General features: G+C 41.5%; 1 protein-coding gene and 1 long non-coding RNA gene across 2 annotated transcripts in view; both read left to right on the top strand.

Annotated features, from left to right (window-relative positions):
* LOC310712365 (uncharacterized protein) overlaps window positions 1-16,148 on the top strand; it is a 40,530-nt gene extending 24,382 nt beyond the window's left edge. The window contains exons 4-16 of the mRNA XM_083515336.1: window positions 4,392-4,412; window positions 5,485-5,511; window positions 6,822-6,848; window positions 8,380-8,406; window positions 9,380-9,406; window positions 9,800-9,820; window positions 10,334-10,360; window positions 11,351-11,377; window positions 11,733-11,753; window positions 12,554-12,580; window positions 13,347-13,364; window positions 14,532-14,552; window positions 15,079-16,148. Of these exons, the coding sequence (XP_083371462.1) occupies window positions 9,812-9,820; window positions 10,334-10,360; window positions 11,351-11,377; window positions 11,733-11,753; window positions 12,554-12,580; window positions 13,347-13,364; window positions 14,532-14,552; window positions 15,079-15,294 (366 nt within the window). The 5' untranslated portion in view covers window positions 4,392-4,412; window positions 5,485-5,511; window positions 6,822-6,848; ... (1 more) ...; window positions 9,380-9,406; window positions 9,800-9,811 and the 3' untranslated portion in view covers window positions 15,295-16,148. The remainder of the gene's footprint in view (window positions 1-4,391; window positions 4,413-5,484; window positions 5,512-6,821; window positions 6,849-8,379; window positions 8,407-9,379; window positions 9,407-9,799; window positions 9,821-10,333; window positions 10,361-11,350; window positions 11,378-11,732; window positions 11,754-12,553; window positions 12,581-13,346; window positions 13,365-14,531; window positions 14,553-15,078) is intronic.
* A 1,189-nt stretch (window positions 16,149-17,337) lies between these two features.
* LOC310712367 lies at window positions 17,338-19,622 on the top strand. Its single transcript, XR_014528856.1, has 4 exons — window positions 17,338-17,487; window positions 18,487-18,513; window positions 18,906-18,926; window positions 19,596-19,622. It is a non-coding gene; the product is annotated as an uncharacterized lncRNA (long non-coding RNA).
* The last annotated feature ends 1,418 nt before the right edge of the window (window positions 19,623-21,040 follow it).

Genomic DNA, 21,040 nt, shown 5'->3' with positions numbered 1-21,040 from the left:
CGATCTCCCAAACATCACTTTAAAAGGGTGACAAGTGAATACGTTTCAATGGGAGGCTACAGACTCTAAGCAAAGCCAAGGGCAACATGGACACCCAATTAGACCCTGTTTCTTGGGTCAGTTTGGACAACTGGTTTTTCAAAATCCTGTTCATCCTTTCCACTTTTCCAGAACTTTGGGGCCTATATGCGGTACCCACCATCTTCCTTCTTCACTGGCAACAGTGGGGTGTTTCACTGTGATTGGCATTGTTTCAAGATTCCATGTTGAAGCAATCGCTTCAAATGCACCCACACTCCTTCAGCTGCCTGTCGTGGGATGGGGTATTGGTTTTTTATCTTCCACCCATAGTCCAGGGTCAACATCATGAAGCAGGCTAACAGGGAGGATTCCCTCCTCTTCTTTTACCATCATCAAGCACCAATGGTCTCTCAGGGGCATTTCTAAAGAAAACTCTCCTGCTGGTCCAGTTGTCATCATTACTTCCCCCATTGGTTGGAAGGAAATCTGGGCTTGTAATTTTGTTAACAAGTCTTGGCCCAATAAAGGAATGGGACACTCTGGTATATACAAAAATTTGTGTTGGACTACTTGGCCACCTAGGCAGCAGGTGACAGACTGCAAAAACGGGGCCTTTTGTGATTTACCTGTGGCCCCAATTATATTAACCACTTGGTTTGTGGGTTTTGTTACAGGCACAGGTAAGACTGAGTGGGCGGCTCCCTTGTTCACCTTCTCCTACCTGTAATAAGGTAGCTGGGTTAAGGGCTGTGGTAACCTGAAACTTCAGGCGTGAATATAATAACAGCATCTGGCACTTCCTCATTTTCGCTTGTGATAGGAAATAGGTGCCTTTCATGTCAAGTGAGGCTGGGACTGCGTGTGGAGTCACACAGGTGGTGTCCTGTCCAAACGTGAATTTATCTGCCTTTGTGAGTAGGGTGGCCACTGCCACAATCGCTCTCATACAGGGGGGGGGGGCAATCTCTGTTCTGTTGGGGTTAGCTTCTCTGACAAGTATGCGACAGGTTGCTGCCAATTTTCCAGTTTCTGGCATGAGACTCCCTTGGCTACCCCCTGGTCTTCATCTATGAACAGGGTAAAAGGCTTCTCGGGGTTTGGATGCCAAGCACTGGGGCTTGTTGTAATGCCACTTTGAGATCCTGAGAAGCCTGCTGCTGTTCCCTGCCCCATATAAAAGGATCCTTCTCTATTCCCCTAGTTGACTCATGCAGGGGCTGAGCAATGCTTCTGTAGTTAGTAGTGAGTCCAGGAGATATTGTACATCATCATAAGTGGGATTATAGGTTTAAAAAATCCCTTCAAACAATTTTACGATCTTTGCTGGATTCTCCTCAAAAGAGGGGTTCTGATTTCTCCAATTACAAACATCTGCACTTGAAAAGGGTATATGCTGGACCGTGTAGGTCTGTGGTGCCTTCGTTTGTCCAGCTGGGACAGGGGCTGGTGGATCATAAACCCTCCGAAGGGGCATTACTCCGGCTGCCTGATCCTTCCTGGTTTTCTCATACTGTCTGTGAGACATAACTCTCTTCGCCGCCTGTCCCCACTTACGTTGCCATCTCTTCCTCTTTTCAGGGGTGCAGCATTCTGCTGCCTCAACTAACAAGGGGCTCACATCCAACTTCTCCCTCAAATGGCTTTACAAACTCCTTTAGTCTCTCTTTCTGTTTTTCTGTCCACATTTTCTTTCCTTGATTCATATCATCTAGTGTCTTCCTAAACTCCTTGTCATCTTCCTCTTCTTCCGTCTCACTATCCTCCTTCACAGGTCCTCCTCCCCCTACACCAGCACCTCCCTGTGCTTCTTGATTTTGGCCTGGGGGGGGTTGTTGGAGGGGCTGTCGGTGGAGTGTAAGGTGGTGGCTTAATCACTCCCCCTCCTCATCTTCTGGGTCTTCTAACACCAGAGGCTTCACTGTACAAATCCTGTTCTGTGTGTTGCTGTCACGGCAAGACTTTAGCCATGGTAGATTCTTTTCTACATTGGTCTTCCATGTAGAGATATAGGGGATCTGGTCTGGGTGGACATTTAATATATTTTGCCACAGGGGGTTGATTCGCCACAGGGGGTTGATTAATTGCAAATCAAAGCCACGCAGTTCCCTGGGTCGGTAAGTCCACCTCACATACAGTTCTGAGTCTCTGTTTTTTCAATTTGAATCCCCAAATCATCACTCTTCGTGGCCGTTTTCCAGTTATTTAAAAAGCATTCCAGAGGAATACATTGGCTTGCTCCAGACCCTATTTTTCAGATACTCCGCTCCTAACTGGGTTTCAAAATTCTCTCACACTCCACATGCTATGGATTGTCAGAAAATGCACAACCCTACAATCGCTCGGCCAAGGGGACACTAAGCCTTGGCCCTCATTCAACAATTCATCCACTGGAGTATCTGACACACAACATGCCAACAAAACACTCAATTCCCTCTGCCCCATTCCCTTTCCCAAACCTTACTGGTGGCACCGTTGCCACGGCCAGTTCCTTTCCTGGCATCACTTTACTGCTACCAGGTGAGGCTGATCAGGCCTCTGGCCCTTTCCCTCGGGCCCCTAGCCCTTTCCTTCGGGCTTACCTTTTTCTTTCCGCTGCGGATTCCCTCTTTCGGCCTCTTTTCTCCCTCGACCAGGTGTCTCCACTCCAGGACGGTGTGGCAATCTCCCCCTACAAACTGGCAGGGTGTGCACCGGAAATGCGAACGCCGATCTGAGCTGTTCACCTGTGGTCGAGCCTGGCTCTCCTCGGTCCTCTGGGGTGGGGCGATTTCCCGGCCAATGCACCAAAAATATGAAGCCTTATTTCGCCAGGGAATCGTTGTGCCCGCGTCCCCAGGACCAAAGAAAGAGTAAAATAACACCAGGAAAGTTTCTTCTTTGGAGAAAAGGGTTTTATCTGTGCACAGAGACAGCCAGCAGAATATAGTTTCTGAAATCTGACTGCAAAGTAATACACATCAGCAAACTTTCTTATACCTGAAAGCATTCACCCACCTCTCAAGACCTCCCCCAAAACTTCCCCAATCAGCTAGCAAGTTTTCACTTATTCCCTTTTAGGGCATATCTATATTGCTTGCTAAGCACTTCTGGCTAAGCACTTCCTCCTCTTACCCCTGTGTGCTTTTCTGCTTGCTTAGCAGTCCCTCCCCTCTCCTTCGTACACGTGTCCTTTTTTGCTAGCTAAGCAGCGCCTTGTACGTGTCTATTCTTATCTTGCATTACTGAAGCAGGAAGCGCAAGGCAGGAAATGGCCCCATAGCCTGTCTGGCCGCTGGCTTGACCACAATTTGCAGAAGTAAGTTTTGCAGAAACTCACAATGTGTAGATAATATGAAGATTAACCCTTCAGTCATTGAAACCAAGAAAGCATACAAAGCAACACCCATGCAAACTGCCAGCAATGACAGGCATGGGAGAAATATCACTTATCTAGTAGTGAAATGTACACTTAAACTTTGTTGTGTTTAGCTGATGCCCAAGAGATGGAACTCTTCCATGTGTGAGTTCCATAACCTAAGCACAGCCACCAAGAAGACCCTATCACCCATGCTCACCAAGCACACCACAGTTGGTGATGGATATTCACGTGTCTTCCTGTGTGCTCCACCCCAAATAAGACCACTCAGTACAGGGCCTGAACTCTTTCTCTCTGTATTTGTTTGGGGGAGCTGATCTTCTTGGCATCCACTTTTCCTTCTGCTCAGAACATTGTTGTAGTGGAAGTGAAAATCCAGAAGGTTTCTTAGGATACATATGGGAGCAGGATCTGGCTGGCAAATAGTATACCCAAATGAACAAAATGCTGTACCAACTTTAACATATCAGCCCTTCTGAATTCAAAATTCACTGAATGTTGCAGTGCTGCTCTCCAGGCAAGCAATGTGTACAAGAATGCATGGGGCAGGGTAAAAATATGCGTTAAAATGCATTTATTAGTTAAAGTAACATACAAAAAGTGCATTACATTACAGATTATTTGCAGGAATTTGAAATTCAGAAAGTTTTTTGGAAACTTATGGGAGCAGGATCTGGCTGGCAAATAGTATACCCAAATGATTTTTCTGAAAAGGGTTTTCAGATTTTCCGCATTATGCCCCACCTCCACTATTTCCTTCTCTTTGCAATTTGGTTGGACTCCTCTCCTTTCTTACGGAATGGCTCTGTAAAGAAAAATGACTAATATAGAGGCAGCTGTGATGCTAATGAGACTGAATCAGTTCAGATCGCTTTTCCTTTCTGTTCTGATGTTTCCTTGATGAATAGGGGAATCCTTGCCTTAGAACCTAAATATGTGTTACATGACATTTCCACATGTTAAGCAGTTAAAAGAACATGACAGTCTAACAAGTTGAATTTCCTTTTCAATTTAGCTTCTGGGTGGAAAAGTTGACGTGAGTATTGAGAAATCTTCATACCCTAAGATTTGTAGTGGGAGGGAGAAGGTCTTCTGTTGCTCATAGGATGCTCCCACTGGGGGAAAAATTCACTACGCTATAATGTTTTCCATTTGTGAAAGGCAGGCATTATTACTCAATGAAGTTTGAATTCCAAACCAAGGAATTATAAAACTTAGCCTCATCAATAACTTATATTATCCTACTGGCTGGCAACCAGTATAGCAGAATGTCCAAGCAATTCCATGAAAATGTTTTCAAATTTTACATAAGTTACTTTTTGTTGTTGTTGTTTTACACATTTTCCACTATTACTTTGTCTTTGCACGTTGGACGGTCTGCTCTTCTTTATCTGCTCTTCTAACCCTTGTTTGCCTGTAAATTCTTTAGTTTGCCTGTAAATTCTCATTTTCCCACATGAAGTGGGAGAATCCCTGCTTGAAGATAAAAGTGTGTTACGTGGTGGCTGGAGCTCCCATCATGCAGTTTGCTAATCAGTTCAATTTGTTGTTCAGTTTAGAATCTTGGTTTGTCTGATGTAGTGGACATGAGTATTATGGCACTTTTGTGTACTTATTGTATGAGCTGGAGTGGGAAACTGGGAGGGAGGGCTTTTCTGCCTCAAAATATGATATCACTGCCAGGGAAGAAAATGACGAACAATCTGTTCTCCAGTTCTAATCAGTTTACTATAGAAGGAACCGTTGTTTGGCTGTGCTATCTCTTCTCTTCATAGTAGTGTTCGATCCCTGTGTGCGTTAGATTCAGTCTACATTTCCAGAAATAATAAATTGAAAAGTTTGTGCAAAAGCAACAAGTTTGATCACATTTTTTCTTAGAGGTTCAGGCAAGTATGGAATAACTCAGGAAATAAAATTGACTAAAATGAAGGCAGCTGTACGGCATGTGAGAGTAAATCAGTTTCCTATGGTTTGCTTGTAAACTCTCATTTTCCCACATGAAGTGGGAAAATCTCTGACTGAGGATAAGACTATGTTGTGTGGCATACTTGTGACTGGAGCTCCCACAATGCCATTTGCTAATCAGTTCATTTTGTTGTTCAATTTAGAGTCTTGGTGCGTCTGATGTAGTGGACGTAAGTATTATGGCACTTTTGTGTACTTATTGTATGATCTGGAGTGGGAAACCGGGAGGGAGGGCTTTTCTGCCTCAAAATATGATATCACTGCCAGGGAAGAAAATGACGAACAGTCTGTTCTCCAGTTCTAATCAGTTTACTATAGAAGGAACCTTTGTTTGGCTGAGTTTTCTCTTCTCTTCATAATAGTGTTCGATCCTTGTGTGTGTTAGATTCAGTCTATATTTCCAGAAAGAATATATTGAAAAGTTTGGTGCAAAAGCAACAAGCTTGATCACATTTTTCTTAGAGGTTCTGGTATCTCTTTGGATCTTATTACGCAGTTTATGAAAATATGGTAAAATTCTGCCTTTTGAATTCTGAAGTCTCCTATTTCAGGCACTTCAGTGAGGAATGATTGAGCTGTTGAGTAAAGACTAGCTAATAAATTAAATTTTAGGCCCACCCAGGAATTTAAATTGCTTTATTGAACCTCCACATCCTGGGCTCTAATTTCATATCCTTTTGGGGGGCAGCTGATCGCCTAGGGCAAAGGCATCCTCTTCTCTTCAGAAAATTGTTGTACTGGAAATAAGAATTGTGGGTTTTTAATAAAGGTGTTTTTTAAAGGAAAGGTCTGTAAGGAGGACCTGGCTGGTAACTAGTATAGCTGAAACTTCAGGCAGTTTCATGAAAGCACTTTCAAATTTTCCATGTTATGCCCCATCTCCAGTAATACTTTGTCTTTGCCCATTGGACAGTCAGCTCTCCTTCATCTGCTTTTCTAACCTTAATGGAAAAGGAGAGTGAAGTCCACACCAAATCTATCAGCCTGGTTACTTGAGAGGGACCTTCCTTTCAGGAAGGTATGGAATTACCCAGGAAAGGAGATTGGCTAAAATGAAGACATGTGAGACTGCCTTTAGATCCGTTTGCTTATTTATTCTGATCTTTCCCTCAGGAAAAGAGGGAATCCCTGCCTGAGGATGAAACTATGTGCCATGTGCCATTTCAGTGTCTATATCTCCCACCATGCCATTTTCCACTGTAGGCTTTGAAACATCAAATATTCATATAGCATCCTTTCATGCTATGATATGATCCTCAATATGGGCAAGAACTAGAAAGAGAAACAAAACAGGAGGCCCCTGCAAGTCTCCCTTCTCCAATTTCTGTATCCTTAAACTGGACTTTGGCCAGGATACCTTTACATAGAGTTCTGTGTACTCATGGCTCCTCAGAAAAGACAATTGTCCTCTGTAAAGTAGCACAAATTATAAGGTTTCCAAATAACTTGTCTAATAAATTCAATTTGCTTTTCTATTTAGAACCTTGGTTTGGGAGAAACGTTGAAAGTGAGTATCATGAAACCTTTGTGTGATTACTATATGGTCTGTAGTAGTAATATGAGAGGAAGGGAGGGAAGGAAGGCGGAATTTCCAAGAAAGGTCATACAGTGGTGCCTCGCAAGACGAAATTAATTCGTTCCGCAAGTTTTTTCTTCTTGCGAGTTTTTCGTCTTGCGATGCACGGTTTCCCATAGGAATGCATTGAAAATCAATCAATGTGTTCCTATGGAAACCGCCTTCAGACCAGGTCCGGGGACAGTCTGTCCCCCGACCTCTTCTGAAGGCTGGGGGGGGGGGACAAGGGCTTTTCTTCCCACCCCCAGCATTTTAAAAAACCCCGGGACAGCGGAGGACTTCTCCGCTGTCCGGGGCGATTTTCAAATGCTGGCGGGCGGCATTTTAAAATCGCCCCGGGACAGCGGAGGACTTCTCCGCTGTCCAGGGCGATTTAAAAGCCTCTGGGAAGGCAGGCAGGGGGGACAAAGACTTTCGCCCCCCGCCGGCCTTCAGAAGAGGTCCAGGACCTCTTCTGAAGGCCGGCGGGGGGCAAAGGTCTTTGCTCCCCCCCGCCTGCCTTCAAAAGCCGTCCGGGACAGCGGAGAAACGCGCTGCGTTTCTCCGCTCTCCCGGGAAGGCAGGCAGGGGGGAGCAAAGACTTTCGCCCCCCGCCAGCCTTCAGAAGAGGTCCAGGACCTCTTCTGAAGGCCGGCGGGGGGCAAAAGTCTTTGTTCCCCCCCGCCTGCCTTCAAAAGCCGTCCGGGATAGCGGGAAGCACTTCCCTGCTATCCCGGACTGCTTTTAAAATGCTGGCGGTGGGGAGCAAAGCCTTTCGGCCCCCGCCGGCCTTCCTGGACCTCTTCTGAAGGCCGGAGGGGAGGGGAGGCTTTGCTCCCCACCGCCAGCATTTAAAAGAGGTCCCCGGAGATTTCCCTATGGGCTTTCTTCTTGCGAAGCAAGCCCATAGGGAAATTCGTCTTGCGAAGCAACTCGCAAACGGAAAACCCTTTGGTATGGAAGAATTCAAGAAAGGAAATTGGCAAAAATGAAGGCAGCTGTGCAACACATGAGACTGAATCAGTTTTCGTTGGTTGCCTTTATATTCTGATCTTTGCCACATGAAATGGTAGAATTCCTGCTTGAGGATGAAACTATGTATTAGGTGGCACACCTGGGACTGGATCTCCCACCAAACCATTTGCTAATCAGTTCGATTTGCTTTTCAGTTTAGGGTCTTGATGTGAATGCAGCCATGAATGTGTTGTGATTGTTGAGTGGGTTTCCTATATGATTTATAGCAGTGAAAAGAAGATTGGGAGGAAAGGAAAAGTTATTCTCTGTCACAATATATAATTTCAGCCAGGGAAGAATTCACAGAGCTAAAATGCTTGCCATTTCCAAAGCCAGGAATTAATATTTTAAGCATTCAGCTATAATCTGCTGCCCCTTGCAGGTCTCCTTTTTTACACTCCTTTTCCTTAAATCCTGGACCTTGGCCAGACATGAATGTCTAATAAATTCAATTTCCTTTTCTGTTTAGAACCTTGATTTGCAAAAGACGTTGCAAGTGAGTATTGCAAAACCTTTGTGTGATTGCTATATGGTTTGTAGTAGTAAAGTGGGAGAAAGAAAGGGAAGGAAGGAGGAACTCTTCTGATGATCCAAGGCATGGAAGAACTCATTAGGCGATAATGTTTGCCATTTGCCAAACCCATCCAGGGTCTAAAATTGCCTTAGTTCTACACTCTCACAGCCTGGGCTCAGTCTCTAGATCTTTGTCTTGGGCAGCGGATCTCCTTGGCATCATCTTCTATTCAGAAAATTGTTCTACTGGAAATAAGAATCTTGGGTTTTTGTTTTTTTAATATAAAGGCTGTTAGAAAATGTCTGCAAGCAGGAGCAGGATGGCAACTAGTATAGCAGAACTTTCAAGCAAGTTCATAAAATTATTTCCACATTTTCCATGTATGCCCCATCTCCACTATTACTTTGTCTTTTCAAGTTGGACAGTCTACTCTTCTAACCTTAATGAATAGGAGACTGAATTCCACACCAAATATATCAGCCTGACTGTTAGAGAGGGACCCTCCTTTTGGGAAGATACGGAATTATTCACAAAAGGAAGTTGGCTAAAATGAAGGCTATGAAACTATGTGTTAGGTGGCATACCTGGGACTGGATCTCCCACCATTTGCTGATCAGTTCGATTTGCTTTTCAGTTTTGGGTCTTGATGTGAATGCAGCCATGAATGTATTGTGATTCTTGAGCGGGTTTCCTATATGATTTGTAGTGGGAAAGTGGAAGTGAGTTCAGGGTGGGGAGAGGAAAAGTTATTCTCTGTTACAATATATAACCTCATGCTGGGAAGAATTGACAGAGCTAAAATGCTTGCCCTTTTCTAAAGCAATGAATTCTTTTAGGCATTCAGATATAATCTGCTGCCCACTGCAGGTCTCATTTTTTACATTTCTGTATCCTTAAATACTGAACTTTGGCCAGACACTAATATCTAATAAATTCAATTTGCTTTTCTATTTAGAGCATTTGTCTGCGAAACAAGCTGCAAGTGAGTATTGCGAAAGCTTATTGTGTTTACGATACGGTTTGTTGCAGTAAAATGAGAGGAAGAGAGAGAAGGAAGGAGGAACTCTTCTGTGACTCAGTGGATGACCCAAACCATGGAAGAACTCATTAGGCGATAATGTTTGCCATTTGGCTGGCAACTAATATTATTTGCCAGCCCTCTTTTCCAGAATGTATGTAATGATTCAAGGAAGGAAATGGGCTAAAATCCTGGACTTTTGGCTAAACATTCTCTCAAACAGAGGACACTTTTACACAGTGGACTGTGTGCTGATGGTTCTTCAGAATAAACAATTGTCCTCTGTCAAATATTGCAAAATATATATTGTGCAAAGAACATGAAAGCCTAATATGTTCAATTTGCTTTTCGCTGTAGGTTTTGAATCAAATGTTGGTCGTGAGTATTGTGAAAGCTTTCTATGGTTATTCTATGGTTTGTAGTGAGAAAGTTCCATTTATTTCCTTTTAGCGTGCTGTTGTGAAAGTGAATGTTTGCATTGTGAACCATTGTTTTGTCTACGTAGTCGATAATGGGAAAGTGGCAGGAAGGTGGGGAAGAAAAGAGTAGGTCCCCCCCCCAAAAAAAAATAGAATCCGACTCAGGGAAGAACAAACAGATTGCCCTTTTTTAAAGGTAGGCATTTGTGAAGAGCATTTGATTATCATTTGCTGCCCCCCTACATTCATTGCTACCATTAAGGAAATGAAAGCTGGGGCGTCTCATTGTAGATCTCCCCAAACAGTGTTTCATATGTATCTGGACTTTGATTAATCTCCCTTCATATAGAGAGCACTTTTAAATAGCTGACAACCCTTCAAAGTAGATGACTCTCCTCTGTATAGGTGGGCACCTGACATAGTGTTAAGCGTACATAAAAGCCCAAGTAATTCCATTTGCTTTTCAATTTAGGATCCTCAGGTGCATTCGACACTGGAAGTGAGTATTTTGAAGTCTTTGTGTATTACCTATATGGTCTGTTTTGTTTGAACCTCCCCCTGCAAAATGCAATTCTAGGTCCATCCAGGGTCTAAAAATGCCTTTCTAAATCCCTGCAGCCTAGGCTCCGTCTATATATCTTTGTTTTGGGCAGCTGATTTCTCTTTGTTCAGAAAATAGTTTTATCTTGAAAAGAAGATTCTGGGCTTTTAAGAGAGGCTTTTTAGGAAAGCTCTGCAAGCAGGAGTTGGCTGGCAACAGTACAGCTAAACTTCCCAGCAATATCATGAAAATATTTTCAGATTTTCCTTGTATGCTCCAACCTCACTATTATTTTTTGGCCTTTCCAAACTACACAAACACCTTAAAAGCTCGACCCAGAATTCAGATATATCAAAACTAAAAACACCAATCTCTTCAGAATGCCGTGGTTTTTAATATGATATGTTGTATGATGTACTTACTTTAGAGTTTAATTTAATTTACAAATTCTAAAATTTTAAAAAGTAATTAAAATTTATTATATTATATATATATATATATATATATATAAATTTCCAAAATGTATTTATTTAATATTTCTAAGAGCTGCTTGCAAACTTTCATCTTGGGATCTCAATGGGATCACTATATATATATATAGTACATACATACATCTCCACCTTATGGGGTTCTATTTAGGATAAATGGGCCTTCTTGGAGTAAAATAAAACAGAATAAACAAGACCTCAAACTATAATAGCACTTACTTCAGGAATTTCTTTAAAAAGTTTTTCATGTAAAAGATATCTGAAAAGCTAGTCAGGCTTTTCTTTTAAAAATGTGTTCCAAAGCTGAGTTATAGCTTTCTGTTGCATGATAGAATTAACACTTTGAAAGAATTCTTGTTAGTACTTGATATGTATTGACCCAACTATGTGTTACGTGTCATATCTGTGACTGGATCTCCCATACCATTTGCTAATCAGTTCAATCTGCTTTTCAATTTAGCGTGCTGATACGAATGGAACCTTGGCAGTGAGTATTGAGATTTTTTTGTTTTATTTTTAGTGGGAAAGTGGAGTTGAGGAAGAAAGGAAAAGTTATTCTTTGTCACAATATAACCTCAGCCAGGAAAGAATTTACAGAGCTAAAATGCCTTGCCTTCCCAAAGGCAGGAATTTTGAAAGATTATATTTTAGATATAATCTGCTGTGCCCTGTATCCTTAAACTGGACTTTGGCCACATATTCTCTCAAAGGACATTTTTACATAGTGGACTGTGTACTGATGGTTCTTCAGAATAAACAACTGTGCTGTGTCAAGTGTTGCAGATTATAAGGGGTGCAAACAACATGAAAGCCTAACCATTTTTTTTTGTTTTTCACTGTAGGGTTTGCAAGGTCTATTGAACGTGAGTATTGTGAAACCTTTGAATGATTATTATATTGTATGTAGTGTGAAAATGGAAAGCAGGAAAGGGAAGGAAGGAGGTGGTCAGAGGATGATCCCAGCAAGGGAAGAACTCATTGAGCTATAATGTTTGCCATTTGTTACAGGCAGCCAAGTTTTGATACCTAGGCAGAGAATTATAAAATTTAGCACAAAAACATAGGAAGTTCAACTTGTTATTTCCATTTAGTTCTTCTCTTTTTCAAAATATGATCCAAGCCAGGGAAGAACATGACTACCCTTTTTTAAAGGTAGGCATTTGTGAAGAGCATTTGATTATCATTTGTTGCTTCCCTACATTCATTGCTAACATTAAGGAAATAAAAGCTGGGATGTCTTATTGTAGGTGTCTCCAAGATAGTGTAATATGTAACTGGACTTGGATTGACATCCCTTTATATCTCTCCGGAGCCTCCCACAGCCTTCCAGAGGCCTCGCACAACCTTCCCATAAGGCCAGTCAGTCCAGGGTCTCAAATTGTCTTACTGTGTAACCACAGATTGGATTCTGTTCCTGTCCTTTTGCTTTGGGAAACTGATTTCCGTGGCATCCTCTTTTAATTTGTGTCAAAATACTATTGTCCTGGAAGGGAAAATACACAAGGATTTTTGGGAAAGATCTGGACTTGGACCAGGCATCCCATCAAAAGAGAACACATTTTTATTGAAGACTGTCTGTTTTCAGTTATCTACTTTCAAAGACTGTCATCTGTAAAGTAGGGCACCTGAAAGCCTAATAAGTTCAATTTGTTTTTCAATTTAGGGTCTTGATTTGTCCAAAGTACTGGGCGTGAGTATTGTGGAACTTTTGTGTATTTATTATATAGTCTATATTGAGAAGGTGGGAGGGAGGCAAGGAGGAAGCTCTTTTCTGCCTCAGAATAGGATCCCAGCCAGAGAAGAATATGACAAGCAATCGATTCTTCTTTTGATAGATTGATAACCATGCATATATTACGGATAGCAATGAGACAGGTTTCAGCACAATGTGAGCAGGTAGTGTTGCCTCTGGAAACTGCAGCTTGCAGAACAGCCAGGAGAGAGAGAAATCTGGATTTCTAGCGGGAATTGAGGACTTCAATTGCATCTTAATGTACATGGGGTCTAAGTGCACATCAATGGGAACACAAGTTTCTTTCTTATACTGGTAACTCACAACTTAACTTATGCACATTCAGCTTACGCACTTGGCAAAACGTGAATAAATAAGGGGGCGGACGTTTGAGGGGAGAAACTTTGTTAACCCTACCTTAGGAGAGTGTTTGGAGGTGCAGGGAGAATATATGTTGATTATATAAAATTTTGGCTTTATGCGTTGTCCCTGGAGCATAACCCTCATGTATGTTGAGAGTCACTTCGGATACAGAGATGTGAACAGAAACAAGTATAATGTGTTTCTCCTGTAATATACTCAGAAATGGGGTGTGAATAGAAATAAATAACAATTTGATCTTTCCTGTATTTTCTTTGAATATATTTGATGATAAAATATATGAAAAACAAAAAAAGCAAAAAACTAAAAAAAACTATTTTTTCCCTTTGTAAAACAACGACAGAGAAAGAAGAGATCTCCAGTAAGTATCCAATCATCACTGTGACTTTTCAATTTTAAAAAATAAATATTTATTTCTTAACATTTAGTCATGTGGTCGTATCCTGATTGATTCTGGTTCATGTCTTATGGGGATCTGAAACTAAATCAGATAGCCCAGGCGTGGGTAGAATTTATTCTGGGCTCCTTCATTATACTGTTCTTTGGGGAGGTGTTTTTTGGGGGGCCGGGGGGGTCCTGTCCTTCTCTATGGGAAATTTTTATACTGCAACTGAAATCACAATTAAAAAAAAAATATCTTTGATGTAGGCTGGAAAACATCTAGTTATTTCCTAAAAGAGACCTTTTCAATGTTATGTCCCTCTGCTATATTTTTGTCCCTGTGGGTTGGTCTGTCTGGTATTCTCTCCTTTGCCTTCTGTCTTAAGCCTTTTGGCAAATGATGATAGACATTTCACTGAGTGTGTTAGCCCTAAATTTTGGGGAGGGGCCCTTCAGGAAATGATGAAGAAAGCCAAGGGGAAGAAAAAATCCAGTCTGCTGTAGAGATGAGGGAGAAGTTAGATTCAGCTATCATTTTAATGCCCACTTGCCTACTTCTCACTTTCTGAAACAAAATGCTGTACTAACTGGAACATATCAGCCCTTCTGAATTCAACATTCTCTGAATGTTGCAGTGCGGCTCTCCAGGCAAGCAGTGTGTACAAGAATGCATGGGGCAGGGTAAAAATATGCATTAAAATGCATTTATCAGTTAAAGTAACATACAAAAAGTGCATTACATTACAGATTATTTGCAAGAATTTGAAATCCAGAAGGTTTCTTAGGAAACATATGGGAGCAGGATCCGGCTGGCAAATAGTATACCCAAATGATTTTTCTGAAAAGGGTTTTCAGATTTTCCGCATTATGCCCCACCTCCACTATTTCCTTCTCTTTGCAATTTGGTCGGCCTCCTCTCCTTTGTTATGGAATTGCTCTGTAAAGAAAAATGACTAATATGGAGGCAGCTGTGATGCACATGAGACTGAATCAGTTCAGATCGCTTTTGCTTTCTCTTCTGATGTTTCTTTGATGAATAGGGGAATCCTTGCCTTAGAACCTAAATATGTGTTACATGACATTTCCACATGTTAAGCAGTTAAGAGAACATGACAGACTAACAAGTTGAATTTCCTTTTCAATTTAGCTTCTGGGTGGAGCAACTGGCGTGAGTATTGAGAAATCTTCATACCCTAAGATTTGTAGTGGGAGGGAGAAGGTCTTCTGTTGCTCATAGGATGATCCCACGGGGGGGGGGGGGGGGATTCACTACGCCAAAATGTTTTCCATTTGTGAAAGGCAGTCATTACTCAATGAAGTTTGAATTCCAAACCAAGGAATTATAAAACTTAGCCTCATCAATAACTTATGTTATCCTACTGGCTGGCAACCAGTATAGCAGAATGTCCAAGCAATTCCATGAAAATATTTTCAAATTTTACATAAGTTACTTTTTGTTGTTGTTGTTTTACGCATTTTCCACTATTACTTTGTCTTTGCACGTTGGACGGTCTGCTCTTCTTTATCTGCTCTTCTAACCCTAGTTTGCCTGTAAATTCTTTAGTTTGCCTGTAAATTCTCATTTTCCCACATGAAGTGGGAGAATCCCTGCCTGAAGATAAAACTGTGTTACGTGGTGGCTGGAGCTACCATCATGCAGTTTGCTAATCAGTTCAATTTGTTGTTCAGTTTAGAACCTTGGTTTGTCTGATGTAGTGGACATGAGTATTATGGCACTTTTGTGTACTTATTGTATGATCTGGAGTGGGAAACTGGGAGGGAGGGCTTTTCTGCCTCAAAATATGATATCACTGCCAGGGAAGAAAACGACGAACAATCTGTTCTCCAGTTCTAATCAGTTTGCTACAGAAGGAACCGTTGTTTGGCTGAGTTTTCTCTTCTCTTCATAGTAGTGTTCGATCCCTGTGTGCGTTAGATTCAGTCTATATTTCCAGAAAGAATATATTGAAAAGTTTGGTGCAAAAGCAACAAGCTTGATCACATTTTTCTTAGAGGTTCTGGTATCTCTTTGGATCTTATTACACAGTTTATGAAAATATGGTAAAATTCTGCCTTTTGAATGCTGATGTCTCCTATTTCAGGCACTTCAGTGATGAATGATTTAGCTGTTGAGTAAAGACTAGCTAATAAATTAAATTTTAGGCCCACCCAGGAATTTAAATTGCTTTATTGAACCCCCACATCCTGGGCTCTAATTTCATATCCTTTTGGCGAGCAGCTGATCGCCTAGAGCAAAGGCACCCTCTTCTCTTCAGAAAATTGTTGTACTGGAAATAAGAATTGTGGGTTTTTAATAAAGGTATTTTTTAAAGGAAAGGTCTGTAAGCAGGACCTAGCTGGTAACTAGTATAGCTGAACCTCCAGGCAGTTTCATGAAAGCACTTTCAAATTTTCCATGTTATGCCCCATCTCCACTAATACTTTTTCTTTGCCCATTGGACACTCAACTCTCCTTCATCTGCTTTTCTAACCTTAATGGAAAAGGAGAGTGAAGTCCACACCAAATCTATCAGCCTGGTTACTTGAGAGGGACCTTCCTTTCAGGAAGGTATGGAATTACCCAGGAAAGGAGATTGGCTAAAATGAAGACATGTGAGACTGCCTTTAGATCCGTTTGCTTATTTATTCTGATCTTTCCCTCAGGAAAAGAGGGAATCCCTGCCTGAGGATGAAACTATGTGCTATGCACCATTTCAGTGTCTGTATCTCCCACCATGCCATTTTCCACTGTAGGCTTTGAAACATCAAATATTCATATAGCATCCTTTCATGCTATGATATTGTAATGACTATGAGTTACTCGTGCGTAAACTGGTGCCTCTCTAGGCTAATTTGCCTTGTTAAACCTTTCTGACTGCACAGCCCTCGCTCATCGCGGCTGCCTCAGTCGCTGGCAGAATCCGTCAGTGGGCGTTTCTTGAACCTCTTCCAACATAAAAGTTGTTTGACACCCAGTCTCCTCCTCCTCTCACTGCGCGGGAGTCTTCTGCGCAGGGAGGGCGTGGGCAGTGGAGGACCTGGGCTCTCCTCACTGATATCCAGTGAGGAGTCCTGGAGCCCTCTCTCCGATTCCCCCATCTGCCCCCCTTTCTCCCTGGTGTTGCGCTGATTAGCTTCCCCCTCCACTGAGCGGTTTCTCCCCCTGCTGCTGGGTCCTTCGCCAGCATAATCTGTGAGCCTCCCCTTCGCCTCTCGCTCTGATGTCAGTTCCCTGACAGATATGATCCTCAATATGGGCAAGAACTAGAAAGAGAAACAAAACAGGAGGGCCCTGCAAGTCTCCTTCTTCAATTTCTGTATCCTTAAACTGGACTTTGGCCAGGATACCTTTACATTCTGTGTACTCATGGCTCTTCAGAAAAGCCAAATGTCCTCTGTAAAATAGCACAAATTATAAGCTGTCCAACTAACTTGTCTAATAAATTCAATTTGCTTTTTTATTTAGAAAATTGGAGAAGCGGTGAACGTGAGTATTGTGGAACCTTTGTGTGATTACTGTATAGTCTGTAGTAGTAATATGAGAGGAAGGGAGGGAAGGAAGGAGGAATTTCCAAGAAAGGAAATTGGCAAACATGTGAGACTGGATCAGTTTCTGTTGGTTTGCCTTTATATCCTGATCTTTGGCACATAAAACGGTAGAATTCCTGCTTGAGGATGAAACTATGTATTAGGTGGGATACCTGGGACTGGATCTCCCACCATACCATTTGCTAATCAGTTCGATTTGCTTTTCAGTTTAGGGTCTTGATGTGAATGCAGCCATGAATGTGTTGTGATTCTTGAGTGGGTTTCCTATATGAATTATAGCAGGAAAGTGGAAGGGAGATGGGGAGGAAAGGAAAAGTTATTCTGTGTCACAATATATAACTTCATCTAGGGAAGAATTCACAGAGCTAAAATGCTTGCCATTTCCAAAGCCAGGAATTTATTTTTTAAGCATTCAGATATAATCTGCTGCCCCTTGCAGGTCTCCTTTTTTACACTTCTGTTTCCTTAAATCCTGGACCTTGGCCAGGCATGAATGTCTAATAAATTCAATTTTCTTTTCTATTTAGAGCCTTGATTTGCAAAAGACGTTGCAAGTGAGTATTGTGAAACCTTTGTGTGATTGCTATATGGTTTGTAGTAGTAAAATGGGAGAAAGAAAGGGAAGGAAGGAGGAACTCTTCTGATGATCCAAGGCATGGAAGAACTTGTTAGGCTGTAAGGCTTGCCATTTGGCTGGCAACTAATGTTATTTGCCAGACCCATCCAGGGTCTAAAACTGCCTTAGTTCTGCACTCTCACAGCCTGGGCTCAGTCTCCATATCTTTGTCTTGGGCAGCGGATCTCCTCGTCATCATCTTCTGTTCAGAAAATTGTTCTACTGGAAATAAGAATTTTGGGTTGTTTTTTTTTAATATAAAGGCTTTCAGGAAATGTCTGCAAGCAGGAGCAGGCTGGCAACTAGTATAGCAGAACTTCCAAGCAAGTTCATAAAATTATTTCCACATTTTCCATGTATGCCCCATCTCCACTATGACTTTGTCTTTTCAAGTTGGACAGTCTACTCTTCTAACCTTAATGAATAGGAGACTGAATTCCACACCAAATGTATCAGCCTGACTGTTAGAGAGGGACCCTCCTTTTGGGAAGATACGGAATCATTCACAAAAGGAAGTTGGCTAAAATGAAGGCAGCTGTGCAACACATGAGACTGAATCAGTTTCCGTTGGTTGCCTTTATATTTTGTTCTTTGCCACATGAAATGGTAGAATTCCTGCTTGAGGATGAAACTATGTGTTATGTATTGTGATTCTTGAGCGGGTTTCCTATATGATTTGTAGTGGGAAAGTAGAAGGGAGTTCGGGGTGGGGAGAGGAAAAGTTATTCTCTGTTACAATATATAACCTCATGCTGGGAAGAATTCACAGAGCTAAAATGCTTGCCCTTTCCTAAAGCAATGATTTCTTTTAGGCATTCAGATATAATCTGCTGCCCCCCCCCCTTGCAGGTCTCATTTTTTACATTTCTGTATCCTTAAATACTGAACTTTGGCCAGACACTAATATCTAATAAATTCAATTTGCTTTTCTATTTAGAGCCTTGGTCTGTCAGACAAGCTGCAAGTGAGTATTGCGAAAGCTTAGTGTGTTTACGATACGGTTTGTTGCAGTAAAATGGGAGGAAGAGAGAGAAGGAAGGAGGAACTCTTCTGTGACTCAGTGGAGACCCAAACCATGGAAGAACTCATTAGGCGATAATGTTTGCCATTTGGCTGGCAACTAATATTATTTGCCAGCCCTCTTTTCCAGAATGTATGTAATGATTCAGGGAGGGAAATGGGCTAAAATCCTGGACTTTTGGCTAAACATTCTCTCAAACAGAGGACACTTTTACACAGTGGACTGTGTGCTGATGGTTCTTCAGAATAAACAATTGTCCTCTGTCAAGTATTGCAAAATATATGTCGTGCAAAGAACATGAAAGCCTAATATGTTCAATTTGCTTTTCTCTGTAGGTTGTAGATCAATTGTTGAAAGTGAGTATTGTGAAAGTTTTCTATGGTTATTCTATGGTTTGTAGTGAGAAAGTTCCATTTATTTACTTTTAGCGTGCTGTTGTGAAAGTGAATGTTTGCATTGTGAACCATTGTTTTGTCTACGTAGTCCATAATGGGAAAGTGGAAGGAAGGCGGGGAAGAAAAGAGTAGGTCCCCCCCCCCAAAAAATAGAATCCGACTCAGGGAAGAACAAACAGATTGCCCTTTTTTAAAGGTAGGCATTTGTGAAGAGCATTTGATGATCATTTGCTGCCCCCCTACATTCATTGCTACCATTAAGGAAATGAAAGCTGGGGCAGCGAAGAAAAGAGTAGCCCCCCCCCCAAAATAGAATCCAAGTCAGGGAAGAACAAACAGAGCTAATATGATTGCCCTTTCTTAAAGCTAGGCATTTGTCAAAGCATTTGCTGCCCCCCTACATTCATTGCTACCATTAAGGAAATGAAAGCTGGGGCGTCTCATTGTAGATCTCCCCAAGCAGTGATTCATATGTATCTGGACTTTGATTAATCTCCCTTCATATAGAGAGCACTTTTAAATAGCTGACAACCCTTCAAAGTAGATTATTTTCCTCTGTATAGGCGGGCACCTGACATAGTGTTAAGAGTACATAAAAGCCCAAGTAATTCCATTTGCTTTTCAATTTAGGATCCTCAGGTGCATTCGACACTGGAAGTGAGTATTTTGTATTACCTATATGGTCTGTTTTGCTTGAACCTCCCCCTGCAAAATGCAATTTTAGGTCCATCCAGGGTCTAAAATTGCCTTTCTAAATCCCCGCAGTTCTGTCTATATGTCTTTGTTTTGGGCAGCTGATTTCTGTTTTGTTCAGAAAATAGTTTCATTTTCCTTGTATGCTCCAACTCCACTATTATTTTGTCCTTGCAAGTTGGACTCTGTTATCTGCTCTTGTAACCCTCATGGAAAAGGAGAGTGAACTCTACACCAAATTTACCAACCTGGCTTTTAGAGAGGGACCCTCCTTTCGGGATGTTTTAGAATTACCATGGAAAGGAAAGTTGCTAAAATGACGGCAGCGATACTGGACGTGAGCCTGAATCAGTTCTGATGGGTTTTTCTGTATATTCTGTTCTTTCCTACATGAAAATGAGGAATCCTTGTCTGAGGATGAAACTTGGTCATTCCATGTCCAACTCCTTTCTGCATGTCATCCAATTTTGTTAATATTTTGTACACTTGTACAAGGTATAATAGCAGTTACTTCAGGAATTTCTTTAAAAAGTTTTTCATTTAAAAGATATCTGTAAAGCTAGTAAGACTTTTCTTTTAAAAATGTGTTCCAAAGCCGAGTTATAGCTTGCTCTGGCGTGATGGAATTAACTCTTTGAAAGAATTCTTGTTAGTTCTTGATATGTATTGACCCAAATATGTGTTACATGTCATATCTGTGACTGGATCTTCCATACCATTTGCTAATCAGTTTAATCTGCTTTTCAATTTAGCGTGCTGATGTGAATGGAGCCGTGGGAGTGAGTATTGAAATTTTTTGTTTTGTTTTTAGTGGGAAAGCGGAAGGGAGATGCGGAAGAAAGGAAAAGTTATTCTCTGTCACAATATAACCTCAGTCAGGGAAGAATTCACAGAGCTAAAATGCTTGCCCTTTACAAAGCCAGGAATTTTAAAAGATTATATTTTAGATATAATCTGCTGCGCCCCGTATCCTTAAACTGGACTTTGGCCACATATTCTCTCAAAGGACACTTTTATATAGTGGACTGTGTACTGATGGTTCTTCAGAATAAACAACTATGCTCTGTCAAGTGTTGCAGATTATAAGGGGCGCAAACAACATGAAAGCTTAACAAGTTTAATTTGATTTCATTGTAGGGTTTGCAAGGTTTATTGAACGTGAGTATTGTGAAACCTTTGAATGATTATTATATTGTATGTAGTGTGAAAATGGAAAGCAGGAAAGGGAAGGAAGGAGGTGGTCAGAGGATGATCCCAGCAAGGGAAGAACTCATTGGGCTATAATGTTTGCCATTTGTTACAGGCAGGCAAGTTTTGATACCCAAGCAGAGAATTATAAAATTTAGCACAAAAACATAGGAAGTTCAACTTGTTATTTCCAT

Source organism: Podarcis liolepis (assembly GCF_965112155.1).
Source record: "Podarcis liolepis genome assembly, chromosome: 7".
Classification (NCBI taxonomy): Eukaryota; Metazoa; Chordata; class Lepidosauria; order Squamata; family Lacertidae; genus Podarcis; species Podarcis liolepis.
The sequence above is the reverse complement of the archived record's forward strand: the minus strand, read 5'-3'. Positions and strand labels throughout refer to the sequence as shown.